General features: G+C 32.4%; 1 protein-coding gene across 1 annotated transcript; it reads right to left on the bottom strand.

Moving 5' to 3' along the window:
- Positions 1-7,843: 7,843 nt before the first annotated feature.
- LOC129945459 (ubiquitin carboxyl-terminal hydrolase isozyme L5) lies at positions 7,844-17,373 on the bottom strand. The gene is made up of 4 exons (XM_056055224.1): positions 17,191-17,373; positions 16,811-17,079; positions 8,152-8,628; positions 7,844-8,090 (listed from the first exon to the last, which is right to left on the bottom strand). The coding sequence occupies exons 1-4, from the start codon at positions 17,264-17,266 to the stop codon at positions 7,935-7,937; spliced, it is 978 nt and encodes a 325-aa protein (XP_055911199.1). The 5' UTR covers positions 17,267-17,373; the 3' UTR covers positions 7,844-7,934.
- Positions 17,374-17,750: the final 377 nt, after the last annotated feature.

Genomic DNA, 17,750 nt, shown 5'->3' with positions numbered 1-17,750 from the left:
TATTGTACCTTCCGAAACAGGATTTAAGTAATTGAATAACTCTTTCCTTAGTTACATTTGGAATCGAAGCTTTAGCCTAAATATTGTCGATTTCTTCAAAATAACCGCATACATTTCTAAATGGGAAGGTCCCACGATGCCTTGAACTCATTATTTAAAAAAAAAATCACAAAAATTGCTTTTAAAACTGTTACAACGCACTTTACACAACCCGTTGAGGATCTCGAATGAATGCTAAGGACTTCAAAGTGTGGCTTTTGTATAAGATCAGGCCTACAAATTATGGAGTTCAACAACCCATTTAGTCATAAGCAAATGGTGAATGAAAAACCTCTACGTTTCCTCAATAAACCACATATGTGGTCTTTACCATATTTGTCCACAAAACTCCCACTTTTCAAATCCTTGCGCTTTAAATCCGATTAATCCGACAAAATCGGTAGGTAAAGAAACTTTAATTTAAATTGTGTCAGATTGATAGAGCAGTGGTTTTAAGTTTCAGGAAAATGATGATAATAGCAATAGGTATGCGCCAAAAATTTAAAAAAAAAATCAATTTTCGTCACCTATTGGGGGTATTTTTAGCTTAAAACCTTATAAATTTGAAACCGCTGGAAACGTATTGTTGCATGCTAATCAAAACGTCAAATATGTTCTAAACCTAATAAGACCTAAAAGTTATAATGCGAATATCTCGCTTAATATGCGTCCTATGGTCAAAAGTCCACTCCCAAAAGGTCCATTTTTTAACTTCAATATTTCTCGATATAGAACACCTAGATGGCTGAAATTTCAGGATTGTAATCTAGGAATCATTCCCTTTCCAATGGTGTGCCTATCTTTGTATAAGACCAGTTTTACAACAAGTTATGGAAAAAATCCAAGTTCAAATTTTAAATGCGAACATCTCGCTTAATATGCGTCCTAGAGGGTCAAAAGTCCACTCCCAGATTTCCATTTTTGAACTTTAATATTTCTCCACCTAGATTGCTGAAATTTCCGGATTGTGATCTAGGAATCATTCCCTTTCCAATGGTATACAAATAATATTTTATAATAAATAGTAGCTCAGGAACCGAAATCAAGGATGGGAAAAAAGCATACAAATATCAATTTGTCAAAATTTTGAGGGTCGGTACAACCCCCTAGACAAATTTTAATATTTTGTTTATATATTTTTGTAATCTAAGTCCAATTACGTAAGTTTTGAGAGGTCTTTTGTTCGGAAAATCCAAACAAAAATTTGTAGGGACACCCTAATGACTACTTGATTGGAGTTTCCAATGACGCCGATATTTTCCTCCTGCTACATTAGTGTCATTGTTAAACAAAAAGAAAAAACATATCTGTGTATATGTATATGTACAGTGATTAATATTCGGTTTTTATTCTTAAACATACTTTTGGTGTTTTTTCATAGTAAAAGTTGAATTTAGGTTTATTATTTGGTTATTTTATAAATAAGTATATTACTTCCTAAATATTTCATTAAAAAAATGGTGCAATCACTTAATTCCATTAAGATATACGATAAACAACGCAAAAAGGACACATGTAAGCGCTTCATTAATATTCGTTTTTTTGGGTTCTTTGCTGAGTTTGACATTTGCTCCGATTAACAGTTTGTTTATTCAAGAGTGCCGTTAAAATAAAGTTTTGACTAGACGTCTGCATTATTTAAAAAGTTAGGTTTTATTTAAAAAGTTAATCATGAGGCGCAAAGGAAAAATGCAAGCCTTGAAAAAAGAAACCTTGTTTTTTTTCACCATAATAAAGCTGAAACATACAAAAAATTGCTGATATTTTAGAAATAAAGCCAAACACTGTTGGTGATATTGTTCGGAGGTATAAAAGAGAAGGAAGGATCGAACCAAAGAAGCAGATGGGTCAACAAAAAAGTTAATAACGAAAGAAGAACGGCTTATAGTAAGAAAAATTAAAGCAAATCCTCGTTTAAGTGCACCAAGCCAAATGAAGATCTTAAAAGCAGGAATACAAAGCAATTAGTGAATGTATTTGTATGTTTATTTTTAAATAAAAACGATTATAGGTATTTTCTTAAAAATTTTTACAATTAATTAAAACTTTTAAGTTACAAACAATTTTTTATTTTTTAAAAATAAATAAAATAAAATTAGCTACGCGTTTAGAACTCATGTTCCATCACCGGGCTACTGTTTACTAAACTTTTTTTGTTTTTCTATTGTTCATTTGTCTGTTGTGTTGTTGTTGTCAGGTTGCTATTGTTTTGAGTGTGGGAGCTTTTTGGAAAGCTTTCTTTTCTTCTTATTACTTTTTGTTGTGAATTTTAAAGCTGTGTCAACAGTGAATCATGGAGGCGGGCTCAACATGGTTTGGAGGTGCAATTCGACAAGAGGGCATGGCAAATTCAGTATTCATCGACGGTATATTGAATAAGGAATACTATTTGACGATCCTAAAAGAAAATTTAAGGCAAAGTGCTGAGAAAATGGGCATTTTAAGGAATTTCAAATTTTACCAGAACAACGACTCTAAGCACAAGGCGCATGTTGTAAGGGAATGGCTTCTGTTTAACTGTCCAAAAGTTATCCAAACACCTCCACAATTTCCAGACCTGAACCCAATCGAGAATTTGGGGAATGAATTGGACCGTCGAGTTCGCGAAAACCCTGTTTCTTCAATAAGTGCACTAAAGCAACGGCTTCAAGAAGAATGGAGCAAAATAGGAATTGAATACCTACCTTCAAACAACTAAAAATTTGCCCAAGTGACTGGATGGAGTTTTATCTAATCAAGGGTATCCAATAAAATTTTAAAATCAATGATAAAGATTAATTAAAAAATTAATATAAGTATGTAAAAAAAAACGATTATTAATGAAGTGTTATTTTTTGAGTTGTCGTATTCGTTATTTATTTCATTTTGTTAGTTTGCTATTTTAATTAAAAAATGTTTATATAATTAAATTATTAAATACAAAATATTTTAAAGACAAACTGGTTTTTAACTTTTTTTAAAGTTTAAAGTAAAATATAAAGTGTTTTTATGGAAAGAATAAAAAAAACGAATATTTATGGCACTCACTGTATGTATAATATAAAATCAAAATAAATGTTAACTTCGATGTATTTTCAGAGGCTTTCGCAGATTATTCTGTCCCGGTAAGTTTTAGCCACTTTGCAGTACATAAAGAGTTTTTCCTGTTCCATAAGGTAATTAGATCCGAGGAAGGCTCTCCTACTTTCTACTAGCACAGGAGTACATAAATAGTTTTTCCTGTTCCGTAAGGTAATTAGATCCAAGGAAGGCTCTCCTACTTTCAACTAGCACAGGAGCCTTCAAATTCGACTCGCGTCGTATTTCCTTATTAACGAATTCGCGGCGAAGCGAAAATATTTCTTCCTGTATTCCAGTGATTTCACACTTTTGGTTTGACTTTTTCTTCTTATTTTTTTGTGATTTAACACTTTTGATTTGACAGCTTTCCACACATTTTTTGTATTGAATTTGTGAAATTTGCGGTGATTTAATCAATTATTCTGGGAGGAATCCCAAGAATCCTCAATTTAAAAATTGAAAGTAAAGCTAACTATCATTTTTATATAATTACAATCAAGAAAAAATCCACGCAATTGAACACTTTCGCCCATGTATCCGTCAAAAAAAAGCTGTTGGATTTCAACTCGCCAACAAACATTATGACATTTCAAATTCGCCTTCGAATTTGTAAATTGGTAGAATTCAAGACAAAGAAGGCGAAAGTGAGAGCAATAATTGAAAAATGGCAAACTAGCTATCAAAACGATTCGACGCATTTTGCTTGCTTAACCTAATATGGAAAAATGCATTTTCCAATAAAAGAATTAATTTATCTGCAAAATATAAGATGAAGATAAAGTATTTAAATGAACTCTTTGCTATGCTTCTCCAGTTTGGGGGTCATAAGAGTACGAGGAAATTGAGAAATTCAATAGGAATTTCATAAAAAAGCCAAAATACGGCTTGTTACGCTATATACTTGGAAAGCGGACTACCAAAACTCTTGACAAATACATTCAAGTCACAGGCTGAGTTCATAATACAGGTATGCTGTCATTATGAGTAATCAAGGCTTTCAAAAAACTACTTTTCTATGCGTGAATAAGGACTGGTGGTATGAAAGATGGCAATCTATTGGCAACGCTTGTGGGGAAACCTTACATATTGATGTCAACAACCAATCTTCGAAAGAAGATTGCTTTCATATCATAAGTATATGCCCAATATTCAAAGCGCAAAGGGAAATTTCCTTTGGAAAACAATCATTAACTATGCAGGAAACTATCCAACTTCTAAACGAGTGAGACTGGAAAACCCTAAGCAATTTCTTTAACACAGTTTACAAGTATAGTATCATTATTAATATCAGAATGCGTTTGATACTTTAGTTCTTTTTTTTGTTTATTATTGAAAATTTAATTAAATTTTAAAATAGACATTTATTGTTGAAGACAAATATGAATGCTTTTTAAAATTATTTATACCAATTACAAAGCTGAAATAATCACTAGATGGCGACTAAGCCACTCTTAAATTCACTCTAATTCATCCAATTTTTTGTATTCTATTGTATTGTAATTGTAAAGTTAGTACTTAACATTTCCGGTAAGATCGAATCGCCCTCTTTTATAATAACCTCCAACCTGGTAAGACGTACTTCTCTTCAAATAAAATATAATACATATTTTGTGAACCGAACTGACTTGGTGTTTTTAATTGTTTTCGGAACCACATCTTTAACTATTAATCTTGTTGGAATCTACCCCAAACATTTATAAACTTGCCAACCAGGCTGACGGCTTAGCCATAGCTCTTAAATTCATAATTTGTATTCTATTTTTATATTGAAATGTAAATAAATGAATAACTTACTTAACTTACATTGACGGGTCGATCCTTTATATGCGAAATACAGTTGAGATGCAGGAGCTCCCCTCGAAGTCTCAGCATCATAGAAATCACCTCCACACTGTTTTCTAAAATAGTTATTTGGACCTTGGGTCATGACAGAGATGTTTGTAAATTAATCTGAGTTGAATTTGACGCTTCTTCTATACAGCGACTACGGAGTTTTTCATCAAACCTTGCAATTAATTTATACAGTTAAACTCGGCGCTCATCAACGTTACGGAAATCCAGATCCAGTGACATTTCACTCAAGAAAGCCAGCTCGTGCCATTCTGCGTACCAACTGCTTGTTTGATTGATTGCATAGAGGGCTGCTATCTTTGATAATTTTTCATTGTGAATTCGCAGAACATTGATGATGTAGTCTATATTTAGTTTTAAGGTTTGAAGTTATTGTGGTATTGAAAATGTTGACATTTCTTTGATAAATTAAAAACGTTGGCGTTAATGATTTATTTGATAAATGAGTTGTACGAAAGCGATATATAACATTAGAAGTACTTTTTTTCTCGCCACAGGTGATTACTTTAAATACGATGAGATCCAATTTAAGAAGTTGATGTTAAAACCTTGATTGTTAAGTTTTAAAATTAATAGAAATTGTGACACAACTTGTCAAAGGCTTTAAAAAATAAAGTAAATACACAATCGGCTTGTCTTCGTTTTTTCAAAAACATCTAAACAAAAGGACCTGAACTTAAATAAATTGTTAACTGTCTCTTCTTCATGAAACCATGCTCAAACAGTTTTGGTATCACAGATAACACTGGAAAACAGCATGTTTGTTGCATGAGATTTCTTAAATGAATCTGAATAATTTTTCAAAAATATATGCTGTTTTTATGTGGCAGCTCTAGTTTTGGAGTAATGAAGGGATAGGATTTTTCATTGAAAATGCACATATTTTAAGTTTAAAAAATTTATTAAACATATTTATACTGAATAAAATTTTCGTTTTTTGGATTTTCTGGAGTGAGATGTATTATGAGAACTATTTTGAATGCTCCAACAATAATCAGCCATCATATGTTCATTCCAGTACCCCTGATACCTTTCCTCCATAGTGCGAATATCCTGGTGAAAGTGCTCTCCCTGTTCCTCGCTTAGGACACCGAGATTTTCAGGAAAATAGTCTAGATGGCTGTGAAAGTAGTGAAGCTTGATGCTCATGTTGCATCCAAGCCGCTGAAAGTGTATCAGCAACTGCTCGACGTGTTGAATGTAGCCGTCAGACTTCCTACTGCCCAAAAAATTCCTCACTACCCAAACAAACTCTTCCCATGATGAAATTTGTATCATCTATCAACTTCCTGATTTGTGGGACACCGAAAATACCACTCTTGATTTTCTCACTACTCAATTTTGGAAACACTTTTACAATGTAGTTGAAACATACGCCATCTTTGTTTAGAGCTTTTACGAACTGTTTTATCAACCCCAGTTTTACATGCAAAGGAGGCAATATAATTCAGTCTCTGGATACCAGTGGAGCATTAATTACATTTTGCTTACCGGGAATCAAACCCTCCCTGGAAGGCCATTCTCTTTTTGTCCAATGCTCAGCTTTAGCTCGGCTGTCCCATAGGCATAGGAAACAGGGGTATTTTGTATAGCCACTTTGTTGGCCCAGGAGAAAATTTACCATTTTTAAATCAACACATAAAACCAGTTATGTTCCTTAATTTTGTCGAGAACTAAAGATATTGTAAGATATTCTTCTTTAACCTTTGTAGAATGAGCAATAGGTAAGGAACCAAGTTTGTTGCCATTATGTAAAAGTACACATTTCAAACTTCGTTTTGACGAATCAATGAACAACCGCCACTGCTCTGGATGATATTCTTTTAATCCCATTGCATTCATTAGACCCGGAATATCAGTACAAAACACAAAATTATCTTTTTTAGTAAAGAAAGGAAGTAAATCTTTTTTCCTGTTACGGTAGTACGATATCTTTGTTTCTCTGGTCAACAAATTTCTTTCTTTCAATCGGGAAGCTAAAATTTCTGATGCCGTTTTAGACAGTCCAAGGTCCCTGATCAAGTCATTTAGATCATCTTGATTTAGTGGTCGGGGACTAATGCAGCAATCAAAATCACTGTTGCCGTCGTTTTCGCTTTGTCCGCTGCACTGGTCTGAATTTTCCGAAGATGTACATGGTTGCTGTGGTGTTGATGTATCACCAATACTCAAAACTGGTCTTATGGCAGATTTTAAGTTGGGATATATCCACTTAGAGCAATTTGTATGGTTTATTCCTATGATTTTCGTTACACAGAAATAACAGTCGTCATGATGGTTGGATGGTTCACGCCAAATCATAGGAGCTTTGTACTTAAATGGGTCTTTTTTTGTTTGCCCACAGCCGCAAAGATTTAACACAACTTTTACATACCTGGTATCCAAGGTTTAGCATTTGATGGCAACGGAAACCCAAAGTAGTCGAAGTATGCTTTTTTCACAAAGTCCGACACATTTAAACGAAATTTTTGGAGCATATATCCTCCGCAAATGACACAAAAACAATCAGGGTTATTTAAACACGTCCTTCTTGAGGAAGACATAATGAAATTTCTAAAGGAACTACTTAAGTTACACCGCTATTAATAGAAACTATCGACTACTTAAGGGTACCCGTATCTCACTAACAAGAGCTGCTACAAAAAATCTGAGAGTAGATTTGAAATCAGAGAACCCAAATTAGTAAACAACGGTAAAAAAATGTCATGCAACACAAAAAACGGTTTATTTTGTTTTTCTGTGTAATTTAGCTATAGTTCTGTTGTCGATTAATTCATTTTTGGACCTTTCTTGTGCACAAGTATAATGAATCAACAAACTTCAAATCAAAACAATAGTGTAAAAAACTTACCAATAAAATATATATGTTTTAATTTCAAAAAACAACAATAAATTTAACTATTTTAACGTTTAATAAAAGGACTTGTTAATGATGAATATTTCATGTGATACATCAAATATAAATACTTAAACAATAAATGCATTTATGATTTTGTTTTAGTAACAGTTGTAGTCTCACGTTCCAAAGCCCTTTGTTTGGCTTTCTCATATAATGGAGTTAATTGACCTTGTTCACCAAGCATTTTTAAAAGTTCAACAATAAACGGCAAATAATTATGCTTGCGTCGGATATTTTCGATCTTAAAAAAAAAAAACAATGTTAATCCAGTTGAAAAGAAAACAAAAAAAATCTTGACTTACCCTATAACGCTTACGCTTAACAATTTCATCTTCAATCATTGATCGAATTCGGGCTACTTCAACTTGTTTGTCATCAGTTTCCATTGCATTTTCATCGGCAGTAAGTAATTTGTCAATTTGTTTCTGATAGATCATTTGTCGGTCCGAAACAATTGCCATCAGATTGAAATGAATTTCACCCTCGCTATATTTTTGCATTCTCTTCTCAATGATAGGACGAACAACGTCAATCCAGTTTTGTGACGTTTCAATTGCTCCCAAATCGATAGGACCTTCTTTCAAGCCATCCAACTCATACAGACGACCATCAATTGGTATGTAACCAATGAAATGAAATACATCTTCATCTTTGTTTTGGTTCTTAGAATCTAATTCGAATAGGGTTTGCCTTGCAAAAGAATTATGAACTGTTCGAATTTGGGAGGCGTTGCTTAGCGTAAGACCTTTGTTATATGGATCAAAGCACTGACAAAATTCCTGAAAATAAACAATTAAAAAACATTTTTTTTTTTACAATTTTGAATTAAAATAAAATATGAACATAGCAAGATTGCCGTCTGCCAGAAAATAACATTTGCTTTAATAAAATAATTAAGTAAATAGTTGGTAGGTTTTCATTAGATTTCATAGATAATTTGTTGTTTTACATTCGCTCAAACAGAAAAAATATATGATCTTTTGATAACTATCGATTTTTGCGTTTTAGTTTACGTTTTTATAAATAAATATTATAAATTGTTTTAGAAATTTGTTGGTTAATATTTTTAATAAAATAGAATTAGAAGAATAAAATTAAAAGGTTGAAAAGCTTCTTCGATAATTTAAGGCATGGTCACAGAACATGACAAGATTTGTCGTCCCAACTGATCCGTTCATCATTACACCCAAAATTACGTTCTCTAGAGAGCACACTATGTTGAAAATAGAGCCTTCGAATTTCTTGTAGTATCGGACGAATAGCTATGAAATGGTAAATATCGTCACGGTCATTTCTGTTACAACAATTGGAAAGATTGACCGATGCGGAATATAATTCATTTCAACCCATTTCAAGATGAGCCCATTCCTTAAACGGAAATGCTTCTGTTCGCAAAAGAACCTTTATGATAGATTTTTGAAGATTCGAACTTGGTTTACTCATCACTCTTGTTAGAAAATCTGCATGCAATTTCAAATTTTTAACATAAATCGGCGCAATTCCAGACTCAACATGTATTGCATAGGTTGAAAAAAGGCGTTGTATCAAACCAAATTCTTATTAAAAGGTGTGACCAAAAACTTGAACACCGTAAGACACGCAAGTGTTAATGGTTGCTTTAAAAACTCGGTATTTAGATCCTAAGTGCATGTTTTTGTTTGAGAAGAACGTTGGCCACATTATGTTGAGAGCTACTTTAGCTTCTGTACTCTTACGCTGAACATGTTTATTGAAGCTACCTTTAGCAGACATCAACACTCTCATATATTTGAATTCCTGTACTATTTCAATAGGTTGGTTGTTAAGGGACCACCTTTCTTCTCTCAACCTTCTACAACTCCATGCCTCAAATACCAATATCTTTGTTTTCTCTGAGTTTATTTTGAGGTCCCAGATATCGCGGTACGTTTGGACTTTATTGATTTGTAGCTGGAGAGAAGATAGGTTATCCGGTAGCATAACCAAGTCATCCGCGTTAAGAAGTACTTTCATACGAATACCAGAAAAACAACTCCACAGGGTAAATTATCTGAAATATCATCAATGTAAAGGGCAAACAGGATTGGGCTGAGGATACATCCTTGAGGAACACTTGCAGTGGTTTGAAACCAATTTGAAATCTCGGCCCCATCCCAAACTGTAGCATAAGTTTTACATACAAATTTTTCGTAGATATTTTCTAGATATACCAAGTGAGCCCATTTTGAAAATAAGAGCTTCTCGATTGACGGTATCAAATGCAGTTTTTAAGTCGATATAGCAAGCATACATCTTTTTCTTTTGGATACATTTGTTAGCGATACTCGATAAAGCAAAAATATGGTCAACTGTTGAAAAGCCCTCACGAAAACCAGCTTGAAACATACTTAAGTGATTGTTTGATTCTACCAAACTGACAAGTCTTTTGTATAGAATTCTATCAAATACTTTTCTAATGGAATTAAATATTAAAATACCTCTGTTATTGTCAAGTAAGCTAGCATCACCTTTCTTAAATATTGGAAATATAACAGCTTAATTAAAATACGAGGGAATGCAAGCGGAATCGTTAAGTTGTTATAAAAAGAAAGAAGATATTGCTTGTATTCTAAAGATCAGTTTTTAAGAAATTTAACGGGAATGCCATTGTTTTTATTGTTTTTCATATTAAAAAGAGCAAGTTCCTGTTCATCAAGGACTATTACAGAATCAAGCAAATCATCAGCTGTGTTTTGGCAATAATAATGAAACGAGTGCAAGTCATCTTGACATATAATTTTTGGTCTAAAAACAAAAATTCGATTTTTCTCAAAAACAAACCGAAATTTTGTCTAAAATTTTATTTTTTAACTTGGATTCTTTTAATAAGAAAACCGTATTTTTGTATTGCTTAGAAAAGGTACCGCTCATAGAACCGTTATTTTGTTTTTTTAATTTTCTCAGCAACTTATGAACTGATTTCAATATTTTTTTTTGAATAAATTCGTATATCGCTTTAACAATATGTGATTATCAAAAGTACAATTTTTATTGTTTGGATTTTTAAAAAAATATTGAATTTTTTTTTAAATCTATATCTCAAAAACGGGCCAACATTTTTTTTAAGAAATTCAAATGTAGAGCGTATACAGAGGTAGTCAAAAGTATTTACACAACAAGCTTTTTTGTGCATATTCAATTGAAAGAGCTTTTTCTTGTTGTTGTTGTTGTAGTCTAACAAAATGCTATGTTCTTTAAAGCCTTGTGTATGCCTGAGCGACCGAAGTCTATTTGGTAAGGATAACGGTACATTGGACAGAAAACAAAGCAAACGAACTGATGATTAGCGATAGTCAAAAGTATTTACACACATTTTCATTGCGTCAAAAGTATTTACACAATGCAAATTAGCATTTATTTTTGCATTTAGTTTGAGTCAGAGCAGTCTTTAAGTTCTATTGCTTTCATAACAAACTAAATTCTAAAGATTTTCAAAAAAAAAAAATTGAAAAATCAAGGGTTTTTTGATTTATAAAATGGCATTTAAATTTTTGAAGAGAAACATATTTTTCAGGTAAAATTTTGAATAGTTTTTTTTTTAAGTTATTTTAACTGGGGAGTCATTCCGTAATTTCCGAAACGATAATCGTCAAAACGATTATCATTAACGATATCGTCAATAATTTGCTTTACGTAACTTTATCACTATCGTCTCTTTCAATCGTTTTCAGTATAAGTTCGTTGAGTATATTATACTATGACTGAAATGTCAAAATGAACTCAACGAAAGATAATGCTTGTTCAATAACTTGAAAATGTTATTAAACTTGGTTTTTCTCTATGGGAAATTTTGAAAATATGCAAAAAATTCATTTCGTAAACATGCCAACTATCTTGTGATGTTTATTGTTTGTCACTTTTTGTGTTTTCATTTGTTGCCGCAGAAGATAAAACTATAATATCAAAATGTTTGTTCAATGTCCTATGTTTTTGTAAATTAGGTGCAGTAATAAACCCAATTTTGTCCAAGGGAAGGAAGTGAAGACTCCATTTTATCCACAGGGAACATAACTTGGCTTCAAAAATATTTGTTGTTTCCAAAACTAATTTGGATTAGTGCTTTGTGCAAGAGCGATACCAAAATCGTTGCCGGTCGAATATACCAATGTTCATCATTCATGTTAATATTGAACAACCGCCTGGCAAATTAAGTGTTTATAATTAAAAAAGTCCTTTTTTGCAATTCCATAACTACAATTGTAATATTTAAAAACAATTTAGAGAGATTACTAATGTTTTGTATATACAAAAATGCTCACATATGAGTTAGAATAGATAGAAAGTCCCATTCATTAATTTTCTTCGTAACCGAATTCATTGTATTCTTTTGAGTTTCTATTTCCATTTTGTAACAAAGTTAAACTACACCCAAGACTTTTTTACTTCAATTTGCTTAGTTATCAATAGAAATTAATAGCAGACGATACCTACTTAGCTATCGTGCAAACGCTATCGTTTTGACGATATCATTTTGACGATTATCGTCTTACGTGAAGTGATACTATCGTCGAAACGCTATCGTCTAACGATTATCGTTTTACGGAATGACCCCCCTGTATTAAATGTAACCTCCTCTCATCTCACCAGATCAAATGCTATGCATGAGCCCGAAAGAGAGCATAATTAAATTTGAATAACATTTCTATCTTTTATCGAAATGAATGCATTTGGTACATATTTATGTATTTTCATAACTATAACTATTGTAAACACCCAACGATGGCCGTGTATTCAATCTATTTTAAAGTTTCTATCAAGAAGTAATATCTTGGTACCTTTGTATTTATGTTTTTAAAATATTATTCTTTAAGAATAAGGTTGTTTTAACACATATTTTACTTGCCTTCGCTTATATAAAGGAATAAATACTTAGTACAAGTTAAAGAAACGGGCCAGAAAGAGTATATGTATTTTCTATAAGAATCACTTTTTCAACGTACACCTATCTACATATTGTATTACCTACAACCTCTACAACTGCTAAGTTCATAAATAAAATCAAAAACGCACAAGAGCCTGAGTGTAAAAAACACATGAATAGCAATTTTTTGTAAATGTTCGTTTGCTTGTTTTTTTTTAACTTTAATGAAAAAATAAACTGAACGTAATAACTCCATGTATGCGCTGAAAACTTGCACGGAAAAAGGAATGTGATTGGATTGTATTTGGTACCATCTACCTACCAATAACATTCCTTCATTATCATCATTAATATGTCCTCATCTATCTATCTGCATAAAGCTGAGCACTATTTTTTACTTAATTACTTTACTATATTTACTTTCCATCCTGGTTCTTCTAGTATGAAAATAAAATAAAGCTATCCAAAGGAAAAAGGTTTGAACGAACTAGTTGAATACACAAACAATTGTTTTCGTTAAGTATGCTTACAAGTATTTTTCATTTCCGGGATGGGATGAGTTGTCCTAGGATGAGTCTTGGGATGAATCGCGCGTTTTTTTTTTTTTGAAAAATGAAAGGCATTTATATCTTTGAAGAAAAACTTATTTTACAGGTATATTTTTAAATCTTATATAGAAACTTTAAACAGATTTTTTTTCATGCAGGAGAAAGTTCGTGCTAAGAAAGTGAAAGAAAGTTTTTGCTATCTTTTTATCACATATGCATAAAACTGAAGTACTTACTTCTGGTAGAAAAAATAAATACTGGTACTAATGCTCTATAATAACCCTTTCTTTTGAATGCATGTATTATTTGTCAATTTCTTAAATGGAGTCATTAATAACTGTGTAATTTCATATCTCTCGTTCGTTGATTCAAGAAAACTATATGCTTGAATCATGGACTGAAACCGGCCATTCACTAACAACACTTGTAGAACATTCCTTTGCAGTACAGGAACCTTGAAAGTAGATGTCTACATATTCCTTGCGATTGATATATTTCTTAGAATGTAAATTAGGTTTATTTATTTCTACACGGGAACTAACCAAGGCTCCTATGCATGAGGTAAACTGTAACTCAAAAGCCAATCATGTATAGCTGATAAAGTTCTTCAAAATTCAAAGGAACTCCATACAGAGGAAAATATTACATTACATTACATTTCACACTACTCTGCACATAAATGTGCAGACTAGAGAACACAGCACCTTGAGCAACTAGGCTATGTAAGGTGATAACAACACAAGACATTAATACAAGAAAGAAGAGAAAGAACAACAGAAAGAAAGAACACATGACAACAGCACGCGGTAGGTTTCGAGACGGTCCCCCATCTTTCTACTAACCACGCTCACTGATGCTTGATCTCGGTGATCGATGGGAACCGAAGAGAGGAAAATATATATACATGTATATACATTAGAGTGACCGCAATAAATCGATTTTCGGAATTGGGTCGGGGGAACCCCATAAAATGATCAGTCCTTGCAGATTTTTAGATAGCCAAAATTTCAGCTCGATTGGATAACGGTAAATGCTGCCGACACGCGCTCAAAGTTTCAAAAATCTCCGATTTTTCCCTGTTTTGCGAAGTAAACTAGCCCTATCTCCCAAACAACTGTCCCTATTTAAGTTAGTACTGTTACACATAATTCACATGCTAAATGTTTTTACCGTCACTTACAACAATGTAATTAGTAACCAAAAAGCTTTCAAGTCGTTGATATTGTTTAATAAGCAAAAGTGCAAGTTCGTATATTTCAATAAAAAACAAACGCGCTTTTTATTCGCTTATTATTTTTAATATACAATAAATTTAATGATTAAAAATTGTGAGTGTTATTTCTGTTGTGTTTTCTACAATATTTTAAGTCATTTTAAGGATTTTACAGATATTTGGTTTGGGAGCTCGATCTAATTTTATTCGTAAAACAGGGAAAAATCGGAGATTTTTGAAACTTTGAGCGCGTGTCGGCAGCATTTACCGTTATCCAATCGAGCTAAAATTTTGGCTAGCTAAAAATCTGCAAAGGCTGATCATTTTATGGGGTTCCCCCGTAACGAATTCGACAAAAAAAAATTTCTTCGGGAGTTGCGGTCACCCTAATATACATATATAGAAAAATATTCGCATCTTTTGTGATAATTTTTAATTAAATTTCTTACCAATAAAATACTCGCTTTACCACCCAACGTTTTCTTTTTCAAAACGGTAAAGCATTTTGAAATTGTTACTCCGGCAATTCTTTGCTCCTTGTGAACCTTTCCTGAGCTAATAGGTAAAATTGCTGATATTTAAAATAAATATAATGGACCGAGTGTTTTTAAATTAGACTCACGAATGCGAATATGTTGCTTTTAACACACAAAAGTATTTACTATAAAACATCAAGGTTGGTTTTTATTTACTTGAAAAATTAGCAGAAGGAAAAGAAGAAGTATTTACTGGAAAAATTCATTTGAAGCTAGTAAGTACTATTTTTTATGGTAAGTACGACTGTTCTAGTATTTACTTTGTTTTTATGCATATGACAACTTGTAAGTACTTTGCCAGTAGAAGCATTTACTATCGTGTATGCATATGGCCCATGATTTCATCGTACATTAAATACATATTTTGTTTGCTTTCATGATTGGTGCTTAAAAAAGGAAATGTTTTGGTGAAATGCAACAATAAAGGAATAGAAATACGAAATAATTTTTAATGCTAAACCATCACAAAAAAAAGAAAGAGTTCAAATAAACTTGCCTCCTAAACTTTTTTATTTTGAGCTTGCCATAAATCATTTAGCCATTTGGCTTTGAGCCAATTTTGTTTTACTGATTTCTAATTGTCTAAAAATCAGATTGTCTTGTTCGATTCATTATATGATTGAGTTCGTCTGAATAAATTGGATTGGAAATTCAAATAGTCGCAAATGACTGGATGGAGTCCAATGAAAAGTATTATTTTGATTTGAAAAATTCGACTCTGTCGTTTAACAGCTTAACAAATACTGACAGATTTTGAAAGGTATAAGATGGATGAGTCTTGATTTTATCTGACAACATTTGCATTGATTCTTGTAATTCATAATCGGTCTGTGTCGTGGCTATCATAACTTTGCGCATCGTTTTTTTAGCGGCTCTATACTTTAAGCTTTAGTAGATATAGACTGCAAATGTCAAACCCAACTGAGTAATAAGTCTAAATAAAAATCTCACCCGGCAAAAATGGCTTCTAAGATATTGTTTTGATATTTAATGATTTTGTGAACGGAAAATTTGAGAAAGCACTTTTCATGACAAGAATTACTCTTAGATAATTTCTCAATTGCTCGCAAGAGGCAATACCCGTGAAAAAGTGGCATAGGCAGGGATCGAACCCAAGACCTCTCGCATGACAGTCCATCGCACTAAACATCATGGCACGGGTACTACGGAATTTACAAATACTACAAGAAAAATTCTTGTCATGGAAAGTGTTTTATCAAATAAGACGTTCGGGTTCGGAAAATCGTCTTGCTTTTAAAAGCTTCCAAGTAACAAGAGAAATATTAACTAATTTGTTTGGATTTTAAGGATGTTGGAGCAGTACTTATGCTCTTATTTTCTTGCTTCTGCCATTGGTTAAAGGTATACATGGCATTACAACCAACCTTTGTGGATTTCATGCCATACTCGTTTTTTTTTAGGTTTTCATGTGTACAAAAAAAAAGAAGTTTTACGATAAAAACGGATAAACTACCAGATAATTTTAACCTACAATTTTGACGAATATAAGGTTTCATTTACTTTTAAGTATGTGGACAAATGCCAAATGCAGTGTCCTTCTTAGGACTTAGGACACTTCCTCCTGTTTATGAGTTTCTTTGTCTTTTTTCCATAGATTAACAAGCAGTCGTAGAAATCGTACATATCTATTTTTGTAACAATATTAAAATCATAAGAACCAAGTCAAAAAATTCATTTTCCAACTTAACTTAATGTTGAAAATTTAAATTTAAAACAAATATAAAAGCTGGACAACAACAATCACTCACTTGAGCGTTCACTCACCTTGAAATTCGTTAATGTATCTCCAAGCTTTATATCCTCGTCATTGCAATTAAGCAAAATACTTAAAATAGCTTGAGTGGCACATGCATTGTTTATGACTTGTTTGGCAAAGAAAATCTTTTCTGTTCTATTGTCTGTAACAATGGAGCCCGATGGTTCATCGTCCTGCACCCATTTGAATAGAAAGATCAGTCCATGAATGGGTTCTAGGTTTTTAAAGGAATCTGGCTCCAAACTCCAAATCTCTTCAACCTGTACCCCTTCAACACCTAAAGTTCAGATTTAAAAGGCATTAAAAACATTTTTATTGAAGTATGATGCGAAGTTGCATTGCCGGCTTTTGGGTTTGTTTAAACCAAAACTTTAAAATAAACACTTACCGAACTCTCGAATTAATTCAGTAAATACACCAGGATCGCTTTCAATTAAGCACCAATTGCCAGCGTTTTCAGCCATTTTGTTGTTTTAGGGGATTTATTAAAGGAAAAACTTTGTTCAATTCCAACAAAATTATTCTTCAGGAATTTCAAAAGTGGCAAGTGCAGACGGAATGACAATTGTTTTTTTTGTCTGTCAAATATAGAGCATGGCGCCTTAATAGAAAAACATAGAAAGTTTGTATTCAGTGCTAAGAATTGGGCGCATTCAGTGAAAAAACAAAAAAATTGTTTATATTCGTATCGAAGTACACATCCACAGGTTATTTATAGATCTTATTACAGACCTACAGTTGCCAGAAAAATGTTGTGAGTGGAGTGGTTAAACCTTATAGCAACAAAGTTTGCAGGGTTTTAAGTTGAAAAATCTTATAAGGCTGAAAGTAAAACGTTTTGGATACACTTTTTTGTAATTATTGATTTTTTCTGATGTATCACTCATGTGGTTATCATTCTAAACTCAAAATAGGAAAAAATACCATTTTCAACCGCTTATTCCCAAT

Source organism: Eupeodes corollae, chromosome 2 (assembly GCF_945859685.1).
Source record: "Eupeodes corollae chromosome 2, idEupCoro1.1, whole genome shotgun sequence".
In the NCBI taxonomy this organism is placed as follows: Eukaryota; Metazoa; Arthropoda; class Insecta; order Diptera; family Syrphidae; genus Eupeodes; species Eupeodes corollae.
The sequence above is the reverse complement of the archived record's forward strand: the minus strand, read 5'-3'. Positions and strand labels throughout refer to the sequence as shown.

Excerpts from the sequence above, each read along its gene's own strand:
- LOC129945459 (XM_056055224.1), bottom strand. The coding sequence starts at position 17,266 with ATGGCTGAAAACGCTGGCAATTGGTGCTTAATTGAAAGCGATCCTGGT. Across the intron at positions 17,080-17,190 it reads TGAATTAATTCGAGAGTTCG|GTGTTGAAGGGGTACAGGTT; the intron begins GTAAGTGTTTAT and ends TCTGAACTTTAG. Across the intron at positions 8,629-16,810 it reads ATACATTAACGAATTTCAAG|GAATTTTGTCAGTGCTTTGA; the intron begins GTGAGTGAACGC and ends GTTTATTTTCAG.